Genomic DNA, 17639 nt, shown 5'->3' with positions numbered 1-17639 from the left:
TCAGTAAAAAGTAGTTAGGAGTGTTCAAATCAAGAAAATGATAAGGGTGCCCATACTTTTGCACCGGTCAAATTTTGTTTAAATGCAGATTGCACATTTTCTGTTAGTACAATAAACCTCATTTGAATCCAGAAATATAACTGAGTCCATCAGTTATTAGATATATGAAACTGAAATACCTGTTGCAAAAACCAAAATTGTTATAAAGAAAAAAGGTTAACATTAATAGGGGTGCCCAAACTTTTACATATGACTGTACCTATAGATATGGTGTGTATAATACCATGTAACTCTATACAGTGTATATATGTACAGCACTGTATGTAATGTCAGTATATTATATACCTATAGATATGGTGTGTATAATACCATTTAACTCTATACAGTGTATATATGTACAGCACTGTATGTAATGTCAGTATATTATATACCTATAGATATGGTGTGTATTATACCATGTAACTCTATACAGTGTATATATGTACAACACTGTATGTAATGTCAGTGTATTATATACCTATATATATGGTGTGTATTATACCATGTAACTCTATACAGTGTATATATATATACAGCGCTGTATGTAATGTCAGTGTATTATATACCTATAGATATGGTGTGTATTATACCATGTAACTCTATACAGTGTATATATGTACAGCGCTGTATGTAATGTCAGTGTATTATATACCTATAGATATGGTGTGTATTATACCATGTAACTCTATACAGTGTATATATGTACAGCACTGTATGTAATGTCAGTATATTATATACCTATAGATATGGTGTGTATAATACCATGTAACTCTCTACAGTGTATATATGTACAGCGCTGTATGTAATGTCAGTATATTATATACCTATAGATATGGTGTGTGTATAATACCATGTAACTCTATACAGTGTATATATGTACAGCGCTGTATTTAATGTCTGTATTATATCCCTATATATATGGTGTGTATTATACCATGTAACTCTATACAGTGTATATATATATACAGCGCTGTATGTAATGTCAGTGTATTATATACCTATAGATATGGTGTGTATAATACCATGTAACTCTCTACAGTGTATATATGTACAGCGCTGTATGTAATGTCAGTATATTATATACCTATAGATATGGTGTGTATAATACCATTTAACTCTATACAGTGTATATATGTACAGCACTGTATGTAATGTCAGTATATTATATACCTATAGATATGGTGTGTATTATACCATGTAACTCTATACAGTGTATATATGTACAGCGCTGTATGTAATGTCAGTGTATTATATACCTATAGATATGGTGTGTATTATACCATGTAACTCTATACAGTGTATATATGTACAGCACTGTATGTAATGTCAGTATATTATATACCTATAGATATGGTGTGTATAATACCATGTAACTCTCTACAGTGTATATATGTACAGCGCTGTATGTAATGTCAGTATATTTTATACCTATAGATATGGTGTGTATAATACCATGTAACTCTATACAGTGTATATATATATATATATATATATAGCGCTGTATGTAATGTCAGTGTATTATATACCTATAGATATGGTGTGTATAATACCATGTAACTCTATACAGTGTACATATGTACAGCGCTGTATTTAATGTCAGTGTATTATATCCCTATATATATGGTGTGTATTATACCATGTAACTCTATACAGTGTATATATATATATATATATATATATATATATATATATAGCGCTGTATGTAATGTCAGTGTATTATATACCTATAGATATGGTGTGTATAATACCATGTAACTCTATACAGTGTATATATGTACAGCACAGTATGTAATGTCAGTATATTATATACCTATAGATATGGTGTGTATAATACCATTTAACTCTATACAGTGTATATATGTACAGCACTGTATGTAATGTCAGTATATTATATACCTATAGATATGGTGTGTATTATACTATGTAACTCTATACAGTGTATATATGTACAGCACTGTATGTAATGTCAGTATATTATATACCTATAGATATGGTATGTATAATAGCATGTAACTCTATACAGTGTATATATGTACAGCGCTGTATGTAATGTCAGTATATTATATCTATATTATATCCCTATAGATATGGTGTGTATAATAGCATGTAACTCTATACAGTGTATATACAGTTGTGGCCAAAAGTATTGACACCCCTGCAATTCTGTCAGATAATACTCAGTTTCTTCCTGAAAATGATTGCAAACACAAATTCTTTGGTATTATTATGTTCATTTAATTTCTCTTAAATGAAAAACACAAAAGAGAATGAAGCAAAAAGCAAAACATTGATCATTTCACACAAAACTCCAAAAATGGGCCAAACAAAAGTATTGGCACCCTCAGCCTAATAATACTTGGTTTTACAACCTTTAGCCAAAATAACTGCGACCAACCGCTTCCGGTAACCATCAATGAGTTTCTTACAATGCTCTGCTGGAATTTTAGACCATTCTTCTTTGGCAAACTGCTCCAGGTCCTTGATATTTGAAGGGTGCCTTCTCCAAACTGCCATTTTTAGATCTCTCCACAGGTGTTCTATGGGATTCAATTCTTGACTCATTGCTGGCCACCTTAGAAGTATCCAGTGCTTTCTTTCAAACCATTTTGTAGTGCTTTTTGAAGTGTGTTTTGGGTCATTGTCCTGCTGGAAGACCCATGACCTCTGAGGGAGACCCAGCTTTCTCACACTGGGCCCTACATTATGCTGCAAAATTTGTTGGTAGTCTTCAGACTTCATAATGCCATGCACATGGTCAAGCAGTCCGGTGCCAGAGGCAGAAAGCAACCCCAAAACATCAGGGAACCTCTGCCATGTTTGACTGTAGGGACCGTGTTCTTTTCTTTGAATGCCTCTTTTTTTCTCCTGTAAACTCTATGTTGATGCCTTTGCCCAAAAATCTCTACTTTTGTCTCATCTAACCAGAGAACATTCTTCCAAAACGTTTTAGGCTTTTTCAGGTAAGTTTTGGCAAACTCCAGCCTGGCTTTTTTATGTCTCGGGGTAAGAAGTGGGGTCTTCCTGGGTCTCCTACCATACAGTCCCTTTTCATTCAGACGCCGACAGATAGTACGGGTTGACACTGTTGTACCCTCGGACTGCAGGGCAGCTTGAACTTGTTTGGATGTTAGTTGAGGTTCTTTATCCAACATCCGCACAATCTTGCGTTGAAATCTCTTGTCAATTTTTCTTTTCCGTCCACATCTAGGGAGGTTAGCCACAGTGCCATGGGCTTTAAACTTCTTGATGACACTGCGCACGGTAGACAGGAACATTCAGGTCTTTGGAGATGGACTTGTAGCCTTGAGATTGCTCATGCTACCTCACAATTTGGTTTCTCAAGTCCTCAGACAGTTCTTTGGTCTTCTTTCTTTTCTCCATGCTCAATGTGGTACACACAAGGACACAGGACAGAGGTTGAGTCAACTTTAATCCATGTCAACTGGCTGCAAGTGTGATTTAGTTATTGCCAACACCTGTTAGGTGCCACAGGTAAGTTACAGGTACTGTTAATTACACAAATTAGAGAAGCATCACATGATTTTTCGAACAGTGCCAATACTTTTGTCCACCCTCTTTTTTATGTTTGGTGTGGAATTATATCCAATTTGGCTTTAGGACAATTCTTTTTGTGTTTTTTCATTTAAGACAAATTAAATGAAGATAATAATACCAAAGAATTTGTGTTTGCAATCATTTTCAGGAAGAAACTGAGTATTATCTGACAGAATTGCAGGGGTGTCAATACTTTTGGCCACAACTGTATGTACAGCGCTGTATGTAATGTCAATCTATTATATACCTATAGATATGGTGTGTATTATACTATGTAACTCTATACAGTGTATATATGTACAGCGCTGTATGTAATGTCAGTCTATTATATCCCTATAGATATGGTGTGTATTATACCATGTAACTCTATACAGTGTATATATGTACAGCACTGTATGTAATGTCAGTATATTATATACCTATAGATATGGTGTGTATTATACAATGTAACTCTATACAGTGTATATATGTACAGCACTGTATGTAATGTCAGTATATTATATCCCTATAGATATGGTGTGTATAATACCATGTAACTCTATACAGTGTATATATGTACAGCGCTGTATGTAATGTCAGTATATTATATCCCTATAGATATGGTGTGTATTATACTATGTAACTCTATACAGTGTATATATGTACAGCACTGTATGTAATGTCAGTATATTATATACCTATAGATATGGTGTGTATAATACCATGTAACTCTATACAGTGTATATATGTACAGCGCTGTATGCAATGTCAGTATATTATATCCCTATAGATATGGTGTGTATTATACCATGTAACTCTATACAGTGTATATATGTACAGCACTGTATGTAATGTCAGTATATTATATCCCTATAGATATGGTGTGTATTATACCATGTAACTCTATACAGTGTATATATGTACAGCGCTGTATGTAATGTCAGTATATTATATCCCTATATATATGGTGTGTATTATACTATGTAACTCTATACAGTGTATATATGTACAGCGCTGTATGCAATGTCAGTATATTATATCCCTATAGATATGGTGTGTATTATACCATGTAACTCTATACAGTGTATATATGTAGAGCGCTGTATGTAATGTCAGTCTATTATATACCTATAGATATGGTGTGTATTATACCATGTAACTCTATACTGTGTTAGCATATTATATACCTATAGTGTGTGTATTATACAGTGTAACTCTATACAGTGTTATTATATTATATACCTATAGATAGTGTGTGTATTATACCATGTAAGTCTATACTGTGGCTATACTGTATGTACAGCACTGTTTGTAATGTCAGTATACCTAGATACCTATAGGTATGGTGTGTATTATACCATGTAACTCTATACTGTATATTTTTGTCTAGGGCTTTCTGTAATGTTAGTATATAGCTATGGATATGGTATATAATAGTGTGTTGTACAGTAGATATATTTACAATATATCTGTACAGTGCTGTGTGTTATATTAGTATATTATTTTTCTGTAGATGAGTTATATAGTAATGTGTACAGTAGTATCTATATGTGTGTATATGTGCAGGGTTGTATATATTGTTAGTATATTATATATCCGCAGATATGTTATGTAATGTGTATTATACAGTAGTATGTATTCTATCTATGTGTAGAGGGCCTATTTGTAATATTAGTATATCAGCTCCTGTTGTGCCTATTTTCGCACTGACCTTGTGTTAGGACTGGCGGAATGCACCCAATTATAAAATAATAGGTGCGTTCGCAGACCGGGGTCCACCGTGCAGAGGTGGTACACTGCTGCTAAATAATGGCAGGAGAATCTAGCGGTGTGAAACCAGTCACATGTGGGTTACGTCACCCAATGTGAACAGGGGCGAACTCTGTTAATGCAAAGAGCCGCACAACCGCTGAGCGTAGATGCCGGAGCCTGTTAAGCTCACAGAGCCCGGCCAAAAGAGCGCACAGTGTACGGCCACAGAACTCTACCCCAAGGACACGGGGTTAGAGTCCTTCTAGGCCCACTGAGCGCGCGTCGTCGCTACCGCGAACGCCACTATAGACGCTGGCTATGGAGCACGTGCACTGAGGCGTGCCGAGACCCTGGTGAGGACAGATGCCTGACTCAACCTCTGACCTACCTACACCTAAGCCTGGGCGCTAGCAGGCTATGTTGCACAACACATGCGTACCAAGGGTAGGGGGTTCTTAATGAGTCATTCACCAGAGACAATCATTCGTGCACTCACTCCACATAGTCTGTAAATACAGTCTTATTCTAGCGCATGGCGATCGTCCATGCAAACCTTTTATAGCCGCGAGCGTCCGGTACCTGCCTGGCTTCTCGGATGGGCCAGTCCGAACAGGAGCAGGACCTGAGCACGTGACCTTCAATCTCCAATGGGAGATCACTCCACAGGCATGCTCAGTGGCCCGACATGGGGACTTAGTCCCTGGAGAATCTCGCTGCTGAGCAGCATGTATTGCCATAGCTGTGCCAGAGGTGGTAGCAGCAAGCAAACCCACAGAGCTGGTCTGGGCAGGGCGCCTGGACCGACGAGTTTGCTGAGCAACCTCCTCTGCGGCTGGAGAGGAATGGGAGACCGCTGGAAGTAAGGCTCGGGATTCTCGCTGTGCAGCGACAGAAATCCGACGCCTAACGCCTTGGCCTGTTTACTGACTTCTGAATCCTGATTATGTCTCGGATTCTGACCTCCTGGTGACGATCCCACATTACGACCCTTATAGCTTCCATCTTAGTCCACCGGCTGTATGCCTAGTCTGTGGCATAAACCGCAATGCTCTGCTTGGCCTAATGTTCATGTGCGTAGAGAGTAGTAAGCCTCTGCTAGAATCATCATGTCTGCTCGCAATCAGCCATTTGAATTCCAATGTGATGAAGAAGGTGTCATGATCCATGCTGGATCAGGACTGATAAAAAGCACAGGTAACCTAATTTTTATTCCTAAGCTGTGCTTTATTTGGTTTTGCCCCCGGTGGCCATTAGGATTATTGCACTGTGGTATCGTTTGTTCTAAGTTTGCCCCCGGCGGTAGTGAGCGTCAATGCACTCTAGTTTCTTTAGTTAAGTGCACATGATTATTATGAAGGTGTGATTGCTGGCTCTGCTATAAAAGAGTCACAGGTGTTGCAATCAGTGTTGGTGATAGTGTTCATTTCAATCATCCTTGGTGGAGGAAGGCGCTGGAGAGCGTTCCTTGCAGCACTGTCTTAGCCCTCGTGTGGAAGGAATCATAGGGGATTTCCTTGTAGCTCTGACAGAGCTTGGTGGCAGCGATTCAGGAGGAGAGCTGCATTCTGGTGGTGGACTCTGTTGCCAGGAGCAAGTGCAACAGAGTAAAGCTAAGTTGTGTTTCCCTGTTTGTGTTTTTCCTTAGTGTGTATTAGTACAGCGGTGGGGCCAGTGCCTGCGGCACCCATCTCCCTAGCAAGGGATAGGTGTAGGGTGTGCTAGGGAAACAGGTTCCTGATCGGCGCCCGGTGCGGAATCGGCATAGGGAACGTTAGGAGCGTTAGGGACACTGACTCAGGGGAGTGCAGGAGGTCTCCACGTCCCCTTTCCCTATCGCAGGGCCCACCGTTGTAACTGTTTCCCTTCCCTTGTCTTGTTGTTTTAGTTCCCGGCCTGCGAGCCGTGTCACACAGGACAGTATCACGTGCCGCGTCTTGTTGTTTTGGTTACCGGCCTGCTGGTCGTGCCACACAGGACAGGTCCACGTGACATTACCACCAATTATACTTTTTTTCTGCTGAGCCATGGACCTAGTTCAGACCTTTGCCCAAATGCTGCATACCCTTACTAATGAGATTAGGGGGCTGCGCGGTGAGTTGGTGCAGCAACTACAGCAGTTGGTGGGCTTTGGGGGCTTGGTTCAGAGACAGGCTCAGCCAGAACCCAAGATATCCCTCCCTGACAGATTTTCTGGAGGGAGAGATCAATTCTTGGTGTTTCAACAAGCCTGTAAATTGTATTTCAGGCTGCGCCCTCTTTCATCAGGAAGTGAAGAGCAGCGGTTGGGAATCATTATGTCCCTTCTTAAAGGGTATTCCCAATCCTGGGCCTTCTCCCTACCAGATAATTCTCCATCTTTAGAGTCCGTCGACGAGTTCTTTGCTGCTTTGGCGCTTGTGTATGGGGATCCTGATGGCGTCGCCCTGGCGGAATCCCGAATCCATAGGTGTAAACAGGGAGCCCGGGTCGCTGAGGAGTACTGCTCAGAGTTTAGGAGATAGGCCATTAATACTCAGTGGAATGACCCTGCACTTAGGAGTCAATTTGCGCAGGGTTTGTCTCCAAAGTTGCAGGATACTCTGGTGCAGTACGCCACCCCCAGGTCGCTGGAGGCCGCCATGTCCCTTGCCAGCCGGGTGGATAGATGCCTTAGGGAAAGACATGTACAAAAAGTGCCCCCTGATGTCCTCGCTAGGGAAGAGGACCCACCAGTACGGACAGAGGAACCCAGACAGCCCGGTGTTGTTGATACGAAAAAGGGGGTGTCTGCGGCTCGTCGTGGTGGGGGGGTATGCTTTTCCTGTGGGAAGCCTGGCCATTTTATGAGAGCCTGCCCAGTTCATGCCAAGTCTCCTGTCGAACCTATGCAAGTAGGAGGAGATAGTTTGTTTTTGGAGCTGCCTACAGTTCGGGGAATGGTGTCGGCATGTTTGTACTGTGGGTAGACTGGTCATGTCCTGAAAGCTTGCCCATTGCGCGCCAAATTATCTGTGCCATCTGAGAAGCCGCAATCCCCTGGTCGCTTAGAGGGAGGCGACCAGGTAGTATAAATTTCCTCCATTTTGCCCTCCCAAAGTACCATGTCAGCAGAGGTCTTGGCTGGCGGGGTACCGGAGGTGATACAGGTGTTTGTGGACAGCGGAGCAGGAGTCAGTCTGGTGGATTCTCGCTTTGTCCAGACTCATGGTCTGAGGTGTAGGATGCTAGCCCAGCCTATAAACGTCCAGGCCATAAACTCTGTTCCACTGAGCCAAGGGAGCTTGACCAAGGTGGTAGAGAATATCCATCTGCGTATAGGACGTCATGAGGAGTCCTTATCATGCTACGTCTTGGAGGGAATGCTAGTACCTATTGTTTTAGGCCTCCCTTGGCTGAAGAGACACAACCCGGTAATAGATTGGCGGGCGAGGGAAGTGGTCAGCTTGGGGCACTCGTGTGAGGGCTGCTGCCTAGGAACTACTGTCTCTGCCGTCTCTCTTCAACGGACCCCTTCCTCTCCGGTGAGGGCAGCAGATGTGCTGCAGGAGAGTAGGGGCAAGTCTCAACCCTCGCCATTGGCCAACCCTGGGAGGCGCAGACCTTGTGGTGGAAGGGGTTGGAGGGTGGTGTACCCCTTGGTGAGGTGCGGGGATGTGAGTGTGGTGACACAGGGGGACGCCTCTGTTGTCAATCCCAGAAAGAGTTCTCCAAGTGGTGACAAACTAACGAGTGGCAATAAACGTTCAGGTCCGGACCTGTGTGTGAATGAGCGTGTATGGGTGGCCACCCAAAAAAATCCAGTGGAAGTGTGTTGTGGAGTGTTACCAGCTCATACCAAACATACACATACACAACCCGTTCCCCAGGTCAGCGCTTTGGAGATGTGTGTTGCCTCCAGAACATACGTTGCCAATACCAGCGGGCTCGTTTCTCATCAACCCGACATGCAAGTAGTTGCTGGGGTGAACTCTGGGTCTGGGCGTCCCCGCTGTAGGTGGTTCCCTGATGGGGAGGCCCCTCATTAAGGGGAGGGTACTGTCATGTATCCATGCTGGATCAGGACTGATAAAAAGCACAGGTAACCATTTTTTTTTTTCCCTAAGCTGTGCTTAAGTTTGGTTTTGCCCCCGGTGGCCATTAGGATTATTACACTGTGGTGTTGTTTGTTCTAAGTTTGCCCCCGGTGGTGGTGAGCGTCATTGCACTCTAGTTTCTAGTTAACTGCACATGATTATTATGCAGATGTGATTGCTGGCTCTGCTATAAAAGAGTCACAGGTGTTGCAGTCAGTGTTGGTGATAGTGTTCATTTCAACCATCCTTGGTGGAGGAAGGAGCTGGAGAGCGTTCCTTGCAGCACTGTCTTAGCCCTCGTGTGGAAGGAATCATAGGGGATTTCCTTGTAGCTCTGACAGAGCTTGGTGGCAGCGATTCAGGAGGAGAGCTGCATTCTGGTGGTGGACTCTGTTGCCAGGAGCAAGTGCAACAGAGTAAAGCTAAGTTGTGTTTCCCTGTTTGTGTTTTTCCTTAGTGTGTATTAGTACAGCGGTGGGGCCAGTGCCTGCGGCACCCAGCTCCCTAGCAAGGGATAGGTGTAGGGTGAGCTAGGGCGACAGGTTCCTGATCGGCGCCCGGTGCGAAGCCGGCATAGGGAACGTTAGGAGCGTTAGTGACACTGACTCAGGGGAGTGCAGGAGGTCTCCACGTCCTCTTTCCCTATCGCAGGGCCCACCGTTGTAACTGTTTCCCTTCCCTTGTCTTGATGTTTTAGTTACCGGCCTGCGAGCCGTGTCACACAGGACAGTATCACGTGCCGCGTCTTGTTGTTTTAGTTACCGGCCTGCTGGTCGCGTCACACAGGACGGGTCCACGTGACAAAAGGGTGCACTACTGTCATATCATGATCTCCAATGGAGTGCAATACCTAGCCTGTAAACAGAGAGGCAAAAAGAGGAGGAGAAAAGACTGGGCTAATAATGGTATGCACATCCAAATAAAAAATAGAAAACTTTTATTTCATGTTGGACACAATAAGCTAAAAACATTTAAAATACAGACAAAGAACCAATGACCCAAACCCCCTAAATATCAGGTTATATAGACCTGAGATATAAACCATATTAGACTATTAATTGCTACCCATCAGCAAATGTAAGACAAGCGTATGTCGTACAATATAGTATGGCCAACGAACCTTTTATGTACAGACATGGTATCAAAACATATGAGTCAATATGGAGAGAAAATATACATATCTCCTAACTGCCCTAAAGCATGTGGAAATCGCCACATAGTAAGACTGCCAAACGCAAAAGGCACCCAAGTATAACTCTACCATGGCTGGAGATCCCAGATTGCAATCAGTGCATAATGAGCAAAATAGAACCACCATACGCAGGTCAGAGTAGCAAGGTCCCAAAGGGGTAAGAAAAGGGGGTGATAGGCAGGCCCCACACCTAAAAGCTTTTGCAGCGGCGATACACGTGGGGCCTGCCTATCCTTTTTTTCTCCTCCTCTTTTTGCCATTTAAAATCCAAGCACCTTAGATTAATAGAGGCAAGATGTCAGGGAGGGTTATGAGGCCCGTATAAGCATTAGATGTTTTCCGATCCCAATAGAAAGAAGCAAGTTCAGTTGAGTTTTGGAGCTTTTACTGGCAGCTCCCATGTTGTACTTGCTGTCACACCTGTGGATAGCCTGGTCTAGAGAATAAGCTGAGCAGAATGATATTTAGGTATATTGGAAGGTATAACTTGTATTGTATTCTGTGAAATCCCTAGTGCTTATATGGATGTGAGTCCAGTGGGCGGTCCTACTCAGCGATTGATAGCAGTTTCTGTATGCACAGTTATATAGGGGAGACTGTCAATCACTGAATTGGTTGCCATTTGTATGACGTAGTATCCTTTTATATTGGGTGTTTGACAAGTATTTTTTTACATTCTTTTCCCCTATAGGTTGAAGACGATAGGCCTGACCTATAAAAAATGGACAAGGAAAGAATACAAATGGCTGAGAGAATATTAAACCTCACCCTAGAGATAATCTACCTGCTGACAGGAGAGGTGAGGGGTTCTGGAAATCATGTTGCTTGTTATCTCTTCTATTTTATAAAAAATTAAAGCTGTAAAGTTGAAGGGAATGTATAGTGATGTAAAGTGACTTAGAAGTATCCTGGTCTCTCTACTTGTACAGGATTACATAGTGATGAAGAATGAGGGTGACGTTTGGAGCAGGAGCCAGGTCCCCATCACCGTGCTTCCTCCTCACTCATTGATCTACAAGGGAACAAGGTATTGGGAGATCCTGGAACTCCTCAACAAGATCACTGAGCTGCTGACTGGAGAGGTGAGCGCTGCTGGGTATGATGGCACTCTATACAGCAACACTGAGGGAGGTGTCTGTATGGTGACCTCAGACTGGTGTGTGTATGGAGGGGAGGCAATATAGCCAAAAGTATGATGTACAAAATGCAAGCCATTCAAGCCTAACCCTTGCTAATAGTCTAGGAATCTAGACCACTATGTCAATAATCACTAGAAAAAGAATATATTTTAAAACAATGATCACATATAAATCAATAGGGAGTTGGATCCCTTTCAGCACAATATTTAGATCTCTTTTACATGTATCGTCTTTGAAGTCATAAGCTAAGTGGTTTAAAGAGGACCAGGCACCAGGTTAAAAGTGGCCATATTTTGCACTTCTTTTATTTCTCCTGCTCTAGACAACATTTTTTTCAGTCTTGGATAGCATGACACAAGAGATGGGTAAATTTACTGGAATGACATTGAACGCTACCTGAAATTCGCAAAAGATCTGTATTCTTCACTCGATTTCAGCAAAGTGGTGGCTAGCTGGCTGCCATTTTGTTGAGCTGTAGAAGGTCGACAAATGGTCCAAAAAAAGAAAAGCAACAACTTATACATCCTAATATTAATACCTAATACATCTCTCACCTCACTGGAAGTACCCGCTGCTTACCATCCTGTCCTCTTCTTTTCGCTGTCATGTGCCGCATTTCTGTCCTCTTCACTATAGGCCAGGACTTCTGGACGCATCTAGGCCTCGGAGGTCACTGAGCATCATCAGGTTGTTGTTACATCACAACGTTATGATCTCCAAACCCTGGATATGGCCAGAAGTCCTGGCCTATAGCTAAGAGTCAGAGATGCGGCAGGTGGCGGTGTAAAGAAGAGGTCTGGACGGCGGGCATTAAGTAGCAGGGTGGCTGGAGAGGTGTACAATGAGGAGAGTGTTAGTTTATTAGTATTGCTGGGGGTCTGGCACCAGGAACCGATCAGCTGTTATTTGCTCAGGTGGCCGCTGAGTGTTAATACTTTGAATGGAGCTGCAAAGCTTGGCTCCATTTATTCTTTAGCGACCACTGCTGGTCTCTTCAGAACCTATTCATGCACATGTGGCTTTACAAGGTATTATATCACATACATTTGCATTAAATGTAGGGAAGAGACAATGTGTCCACTTTTACCAGTGCCATTAGATTTAGCTCTGGATATATCACCATATATGAAAATACAAACTGCATACATTATTAACCCCACAAGTCTCAAGACAGACATAGCTGTCAAGGAGGTTATCAGGCTGTGTAGAATGGGCTCCAGAGCCAAGACCACTCCACACAGGGCAGATGCTGGCAGTGTTAAACAGCTGGCATCTGCCTCTAACAGCATTGATTGGAATTCAGCGATCAGGACTAGCTCTTAAAGTTGCTGTTAACCCTTTAAATTTCACTTTCAATCACTTACAGTATTATGTCCTTCCTGGGCATCTTTCCAGTCGCTTATGCCACCCATGTCCCTCCACCTCCAAATGGCTGCTAATGGGTTGTCACAGGAAGTAGGGTAAATGTCGCCCGCAAACTATTTTAGCAAAAGCTGTGCTCCGAAATCCAAATATCACTCCTTCCTTAAACAACATTTTCGTGAAAAAACAATTGTTTTCCCTCACATAAGGTGTATTGGCGTACTCAGGAGAAATTGCACAACAAATTTTGGGGTCCATTTTCTCCTGTTATCTTTGTAAAAATAGAAATTTTGGGGCTAAAATTACGATTTTGTGGGAAAAATGTGATCTTTTTATTTTCATGGTTCTACGTTCTGCTTCTGTGAAGCACCCGGGGGGTTCAGGGGGCTCCCAACACATCTAGATAAGTTCCTTCAGGGGTTTAGTTTCCAAAATGGGGTCACTTATGGGGCATTTCCACTGTTTAAGCACATCACGGGCTCTCCAAATGCAACATGTCCACTCTCGATTTCAGCCATTTTTGCGTTCAAAAAGTCAAACAGTGCTTCTTCCCTTCCAAGCCCTGCCGTGTTCCCAAACAATTGTTTTCCCCCACATATGGGGTGTCAGTGTGTACTCAGGAGAAATTGCACAACACATTTTCAAGCCCATTTTCTCCAGTTACCTTTCTGAAAATAAAAAAAATTGCGGCTAAAATAAATTTTTTGTGAAAAAACTAAAATGTTCATTTTTTCCTTCCACATTGCTTTAGTTCCTGTTGAAGCACATGAAGGGCTAAATACAATTCTTTAATGTGGTTTTGAGGGATGCATATTTTAGAATGGTGTCACTATTGGGAATTTTTTTTTTTGTCATTAGATCCCTTAAAGTGACTTCAAATGTGAGGTGGTCCCTTAAAAAAAAGTGGTTTTAAATTTTGTTGGAAAAATTAGAAATTGCTGGTCAACCCTTCTAACTCCCTAACAAAAAAGAATTGTGTTTCAAAAATGATGCAGATGTAAAGTAGACATGTGGGAAATGTTATTCATTAAAGGGAATCTGTCACCCCTTTTTGAGATATCATATAATGATATCATTCAATTGTGTGTCACATAAGGATTCTCTTAGTACTTTTGCTTCCCCCTGACCCCGCACCTTTCATGCATAAATACCTTTATTATATTGGTTCAGATGTATGTAAACTGCCGCTGTCCGGCCAATGGGCGGGGCTTATTCACCTGCTCCCCCCTCCCTGTCTTGCTCTACACAAGAAGAAATGCATAGAGCAAGACAGGGAGGGGGGAGCAGGTGAATAAGCCCCGCCCAGCGGACCGGACAGAAGGCAGTTTACATACAGCTGAACCGATATAAAAAAGGTATTTATGCATGAAAGGTGCGGGGTCAGGGGGAGGAAAAAGTACTAAGAGAATCCTTATGTGACACACAATTGAATGATATCATTATATGATATCTCAAAAAGGGGGTGACAGATTCCCTTTAACTATTTTGTGTGAAACAACTCATTGGTTTAAGGGCGTAAAAACTAAAAGTTTCAAAATTGCGAAATGTTCAACATTTTCTCCAAATTTCCACAAATAAATGCAAGTCAAATCAAACTAATTTTACCACTGTCAAAAAGTATAACGTGTCACGAAAAAAAAAATCTCAGAATCAGCGGGATCCATGGAAGCATTCCAGAGTTATTACCTCATAAAGGGACAGTGGCCAGAATTGTAAAAATTGGCCTGGTCATTAAGATCAATATTGGCTTGGTCACTAAGGGGTTAATCCAATAATCTAATACAAGAAAACTATATACAAGTCCGGTATGGCCATGATCATATCAAAATAATTATGTTGTTGCCCTCTTCTTTTCTCCTTCATCTCATTGGGGGACACAGAGACTGTGGGTGTATGCTACTGCCGTCTGGAGGCCGACACTAAGTATACAAAAAACAAGTTAGCTCCTCCTCCGCCGCATACACCCTCGCCCTGATAGCTGGCGGAAACCAGTTTTTTGCTTAGTGTGTGATGGAGGCACACGCAGTCTGGATCTCTCCAGACTATTTTTTGTTTCTCGCTATGAAGAGGAGACAGGGGCGACGGATCCTATTGAAAGGGTCCGATCTCCCCAAACCATCAACGGGCGAGCACGCGTGAGTATCGCCTCCGTGTAAAAGAAAAAGGAGAGAAAATTGGCCTATTTCTACAGTATGTCTGGGAAAGGAAAAAAGCACACGTTCCTTTATACCGCATGCGTTTCCTGTGGGGTTATGTTCCCACGAGCGCAGACTGTTAAGTTATGTGAAGCCTGTAGTTCCGAATGCGCCCAGGAGCCCTCCCCCGCAACGGAGCCCAGGGGTCTGGATCCCCCGGAATGGGCGTTATCGCTTTCTCGGTCCATGGTTTCACTTACGAAGGCGATTGAGACCCTTCAGGCCCCGGATAGGGGCAGAGACGACGGCTCGCCTGTTTGGGAGGGTTCATCCACCTCACAAGAGCCTCCGGCCTGCAGGGGCCGCACACTCTCTAAGCAGACGCATAGGGAGAAAACCCATATGGCGTAGCCGGGCCCCTCCGGTGCTTCGGCATCCGTGAGTGCGGCGTCTCGCTCACCGTCACCATTTTCTGGGAGCGAGCAGAGTTCAGGTGATGACGTGGAGGAATCCTTGGACCTGGATACCCCGGGGTGTCGGGAGACGGTAGACAGTCTCATTGAAGCTGTCAATCAGGCTCTTGGTATTGAGGAGGATGTGTCCCTAACCGCAGGTCATAAGATATCCTTCAAAAAGGCCAGGCCACCACATAGAGTGTTTAGCACTCATCCAGAGTTCGTGGACATAGTGCAGCTGCACAGGGAACGTCCAGACAAGCGCTTTTCAGGACAAAAGACGCTAGAAACGAGATACCCGTTTGCACCAGAGCTCTGTAAGAGATGGGCAGAATCTCCGGTGGTGGATCCCCCAGTGTCACGCCTGGCCTCAAGATCCCTGTAGTCAGTACCTAGTGGTTCTTCCATTAAGGACCCCACGGATCGGCTCATAGAAGGTTTAGCCCGCTCGGTGTATGAGGCATCAGGAGCAGCGCTCTCTCCTTCATTTGCGGCAACATGGGTAGCCAAAGCCATGATGTCATGGTCAGATTCTTTGAATAAAGTCCTACAAGATAGAGACTTGCCGACGGAGGTGTCTGAGATAGCAAATCAGATCGCGATGGCGGGGGACTATTTAATTAATGCGTCCTTGGATGCGGCTAATTGCACGGCACTAGCGGCGGCAAATGCTATCGCCATTAGGAGAGCCTTGTGGCTAAGGCTATGGCGGGCTGATTCGATTTCTAAGAAATCGTTAACTTCCCTGCCGTATCAGGGTAACCGGCTATTTGGTGAGAAATTAGACAAACTCATTTTGGATGCCACAGGGGGAAAGAGCAGCTTTCTCCCACAGCAGAAGATTAGACTTCCTTTTCGTCAGCCTCAGGCACGCTTTCGAGCATTTCGCACCCCCGGATGGGCAACAGCGGCCAGTTCTTCCGCCCCAATTCGCTACAACCAGGACAAGGAGCGTCAGGTCACGTATAGGCCGACCGCCCAGGTCAAGGGGGGCCAGGTCCCAGAGGCCCTCAGCAAATTGACTCGGGGCATCAGGTACCCGAAGACAGCAGAGTAGGCGGACGTCTGCTCAGGTTCCGCCATGTCTGGGTCGAAGTGGCACACGACGCATGGGTGGCGGAATTAGTGTCATCCGGGTACAAAATAGAATTTGTCGGGGATCCTCCAAGACGATTTTTTAGTTCCCGTCTTCCCAAATCAGAATCCCGGGCAGAGGCATTGCTAGGGGCCATCAGGGTTCTTCAGTGCAACGGGGTCATTGTCCCTGTACCAGAATGCGAAAGAACCCAAGGATTTTATTCCAACCTGTTCGCGGTCCCCAAGAAGGACGGAACAGTAAGGCCGGTTCTGGACCTAAAGCTCCTGAACAGGTTCATCAGAGTCAGGCATTTTCGCATGGAATCTCTCCGGTCGGTCATATCGTCCATGGAGCAGGGAGAATATTTGGCCTCGATCGAGGTCCAGGATGCCTACCTGCACATCCCTATTTTTCCCCCGCATCAAAAGTTCCTGCGGTTTACAATCGATGGGCGGCATTTCCAATTTGTGGCCCTACCTTTCGGGTTGGCCACGGCCCCCAGGATATTCACGAAAGTGATGGCTGTCGTCATGGCCATTCTACATTCTCGGGGCATAGTGGTTTTGCCGTACTTAGATGACCTCTTAGTAAAGGGGCCGTCCTTTCGGGCATGCGAGGAGAATGTCAGCATCACACTGGATACCCTATCTCGTCTAGGATGGTTGGTCAACGGGAAGAAGTCATCCCTTACTCCAGCTCAGAGGATCTCATTCCTAGGGATGATTTTCGACACTTCCCGAGGGTTGGTAATTCTCCCTCAGGACAAGGCTCGGGCGCTCCGGCAGGGAGTTCGCAGTCTTCAACAACCGGGCCCTCAAACTATCCGGTTCGGGATGAGGGTTCTAGGAAGGATGGTGGCGGCGATGGAAGCAATTCCGTTTGCCCAATTTCATCTCCGTCC

General features: G+C 43.9%; 1 protein-coding gene across 3 annotated transcripts in view; it reads left to right on the top strand.

Annotated features, from left to right (window-relative positions):
• The window catches only part of LOC141073598 (uncharacterized), a 102497-nt gene that overhangs the window by 36797 nt on the left and 48061 nt on the right, over positions 1-17639 (top strand). For all 3 annotated transcript variants that reach the window (XM_073560888.1, XM_073560885.1, XM_073560886.1), the window contains exons 2-3: positions 11261-11368; positions 11499-11651. In XM_073560888.1, coding sequence (XP_073416989.1) covers positions 11291-11368; positions 11499-11651 — 231 coding nt within the window. In that variant the 5' untranslated portion in view covers positions 11261-11290. The remainder of the gene's footprint in view (positions 1-11260; positions 11369-11498; positions 11652-17639) is intronic.

Source organism: Dendrobates tinctorius, unplaced genomic scaffold (assembly GCF_039654945.1).
Source record: "Dendrobates tinctorius isolate UK_male_01 unplaced genomic scaffold, ASM3965494v1 ptg000308l, whole genome shotgun sequence".
NCBI lineage: Eukaryota > Metazoa > Chordata > Amphibia > Anura > Dendrobatidae > Dendrobates > Dendrobates tinctorius.
The sequence above is the reverse complement of the archived record's forward strand: the minus strand, read 5'-3'. Positions and strand labels throughout refer to the sequence as shown.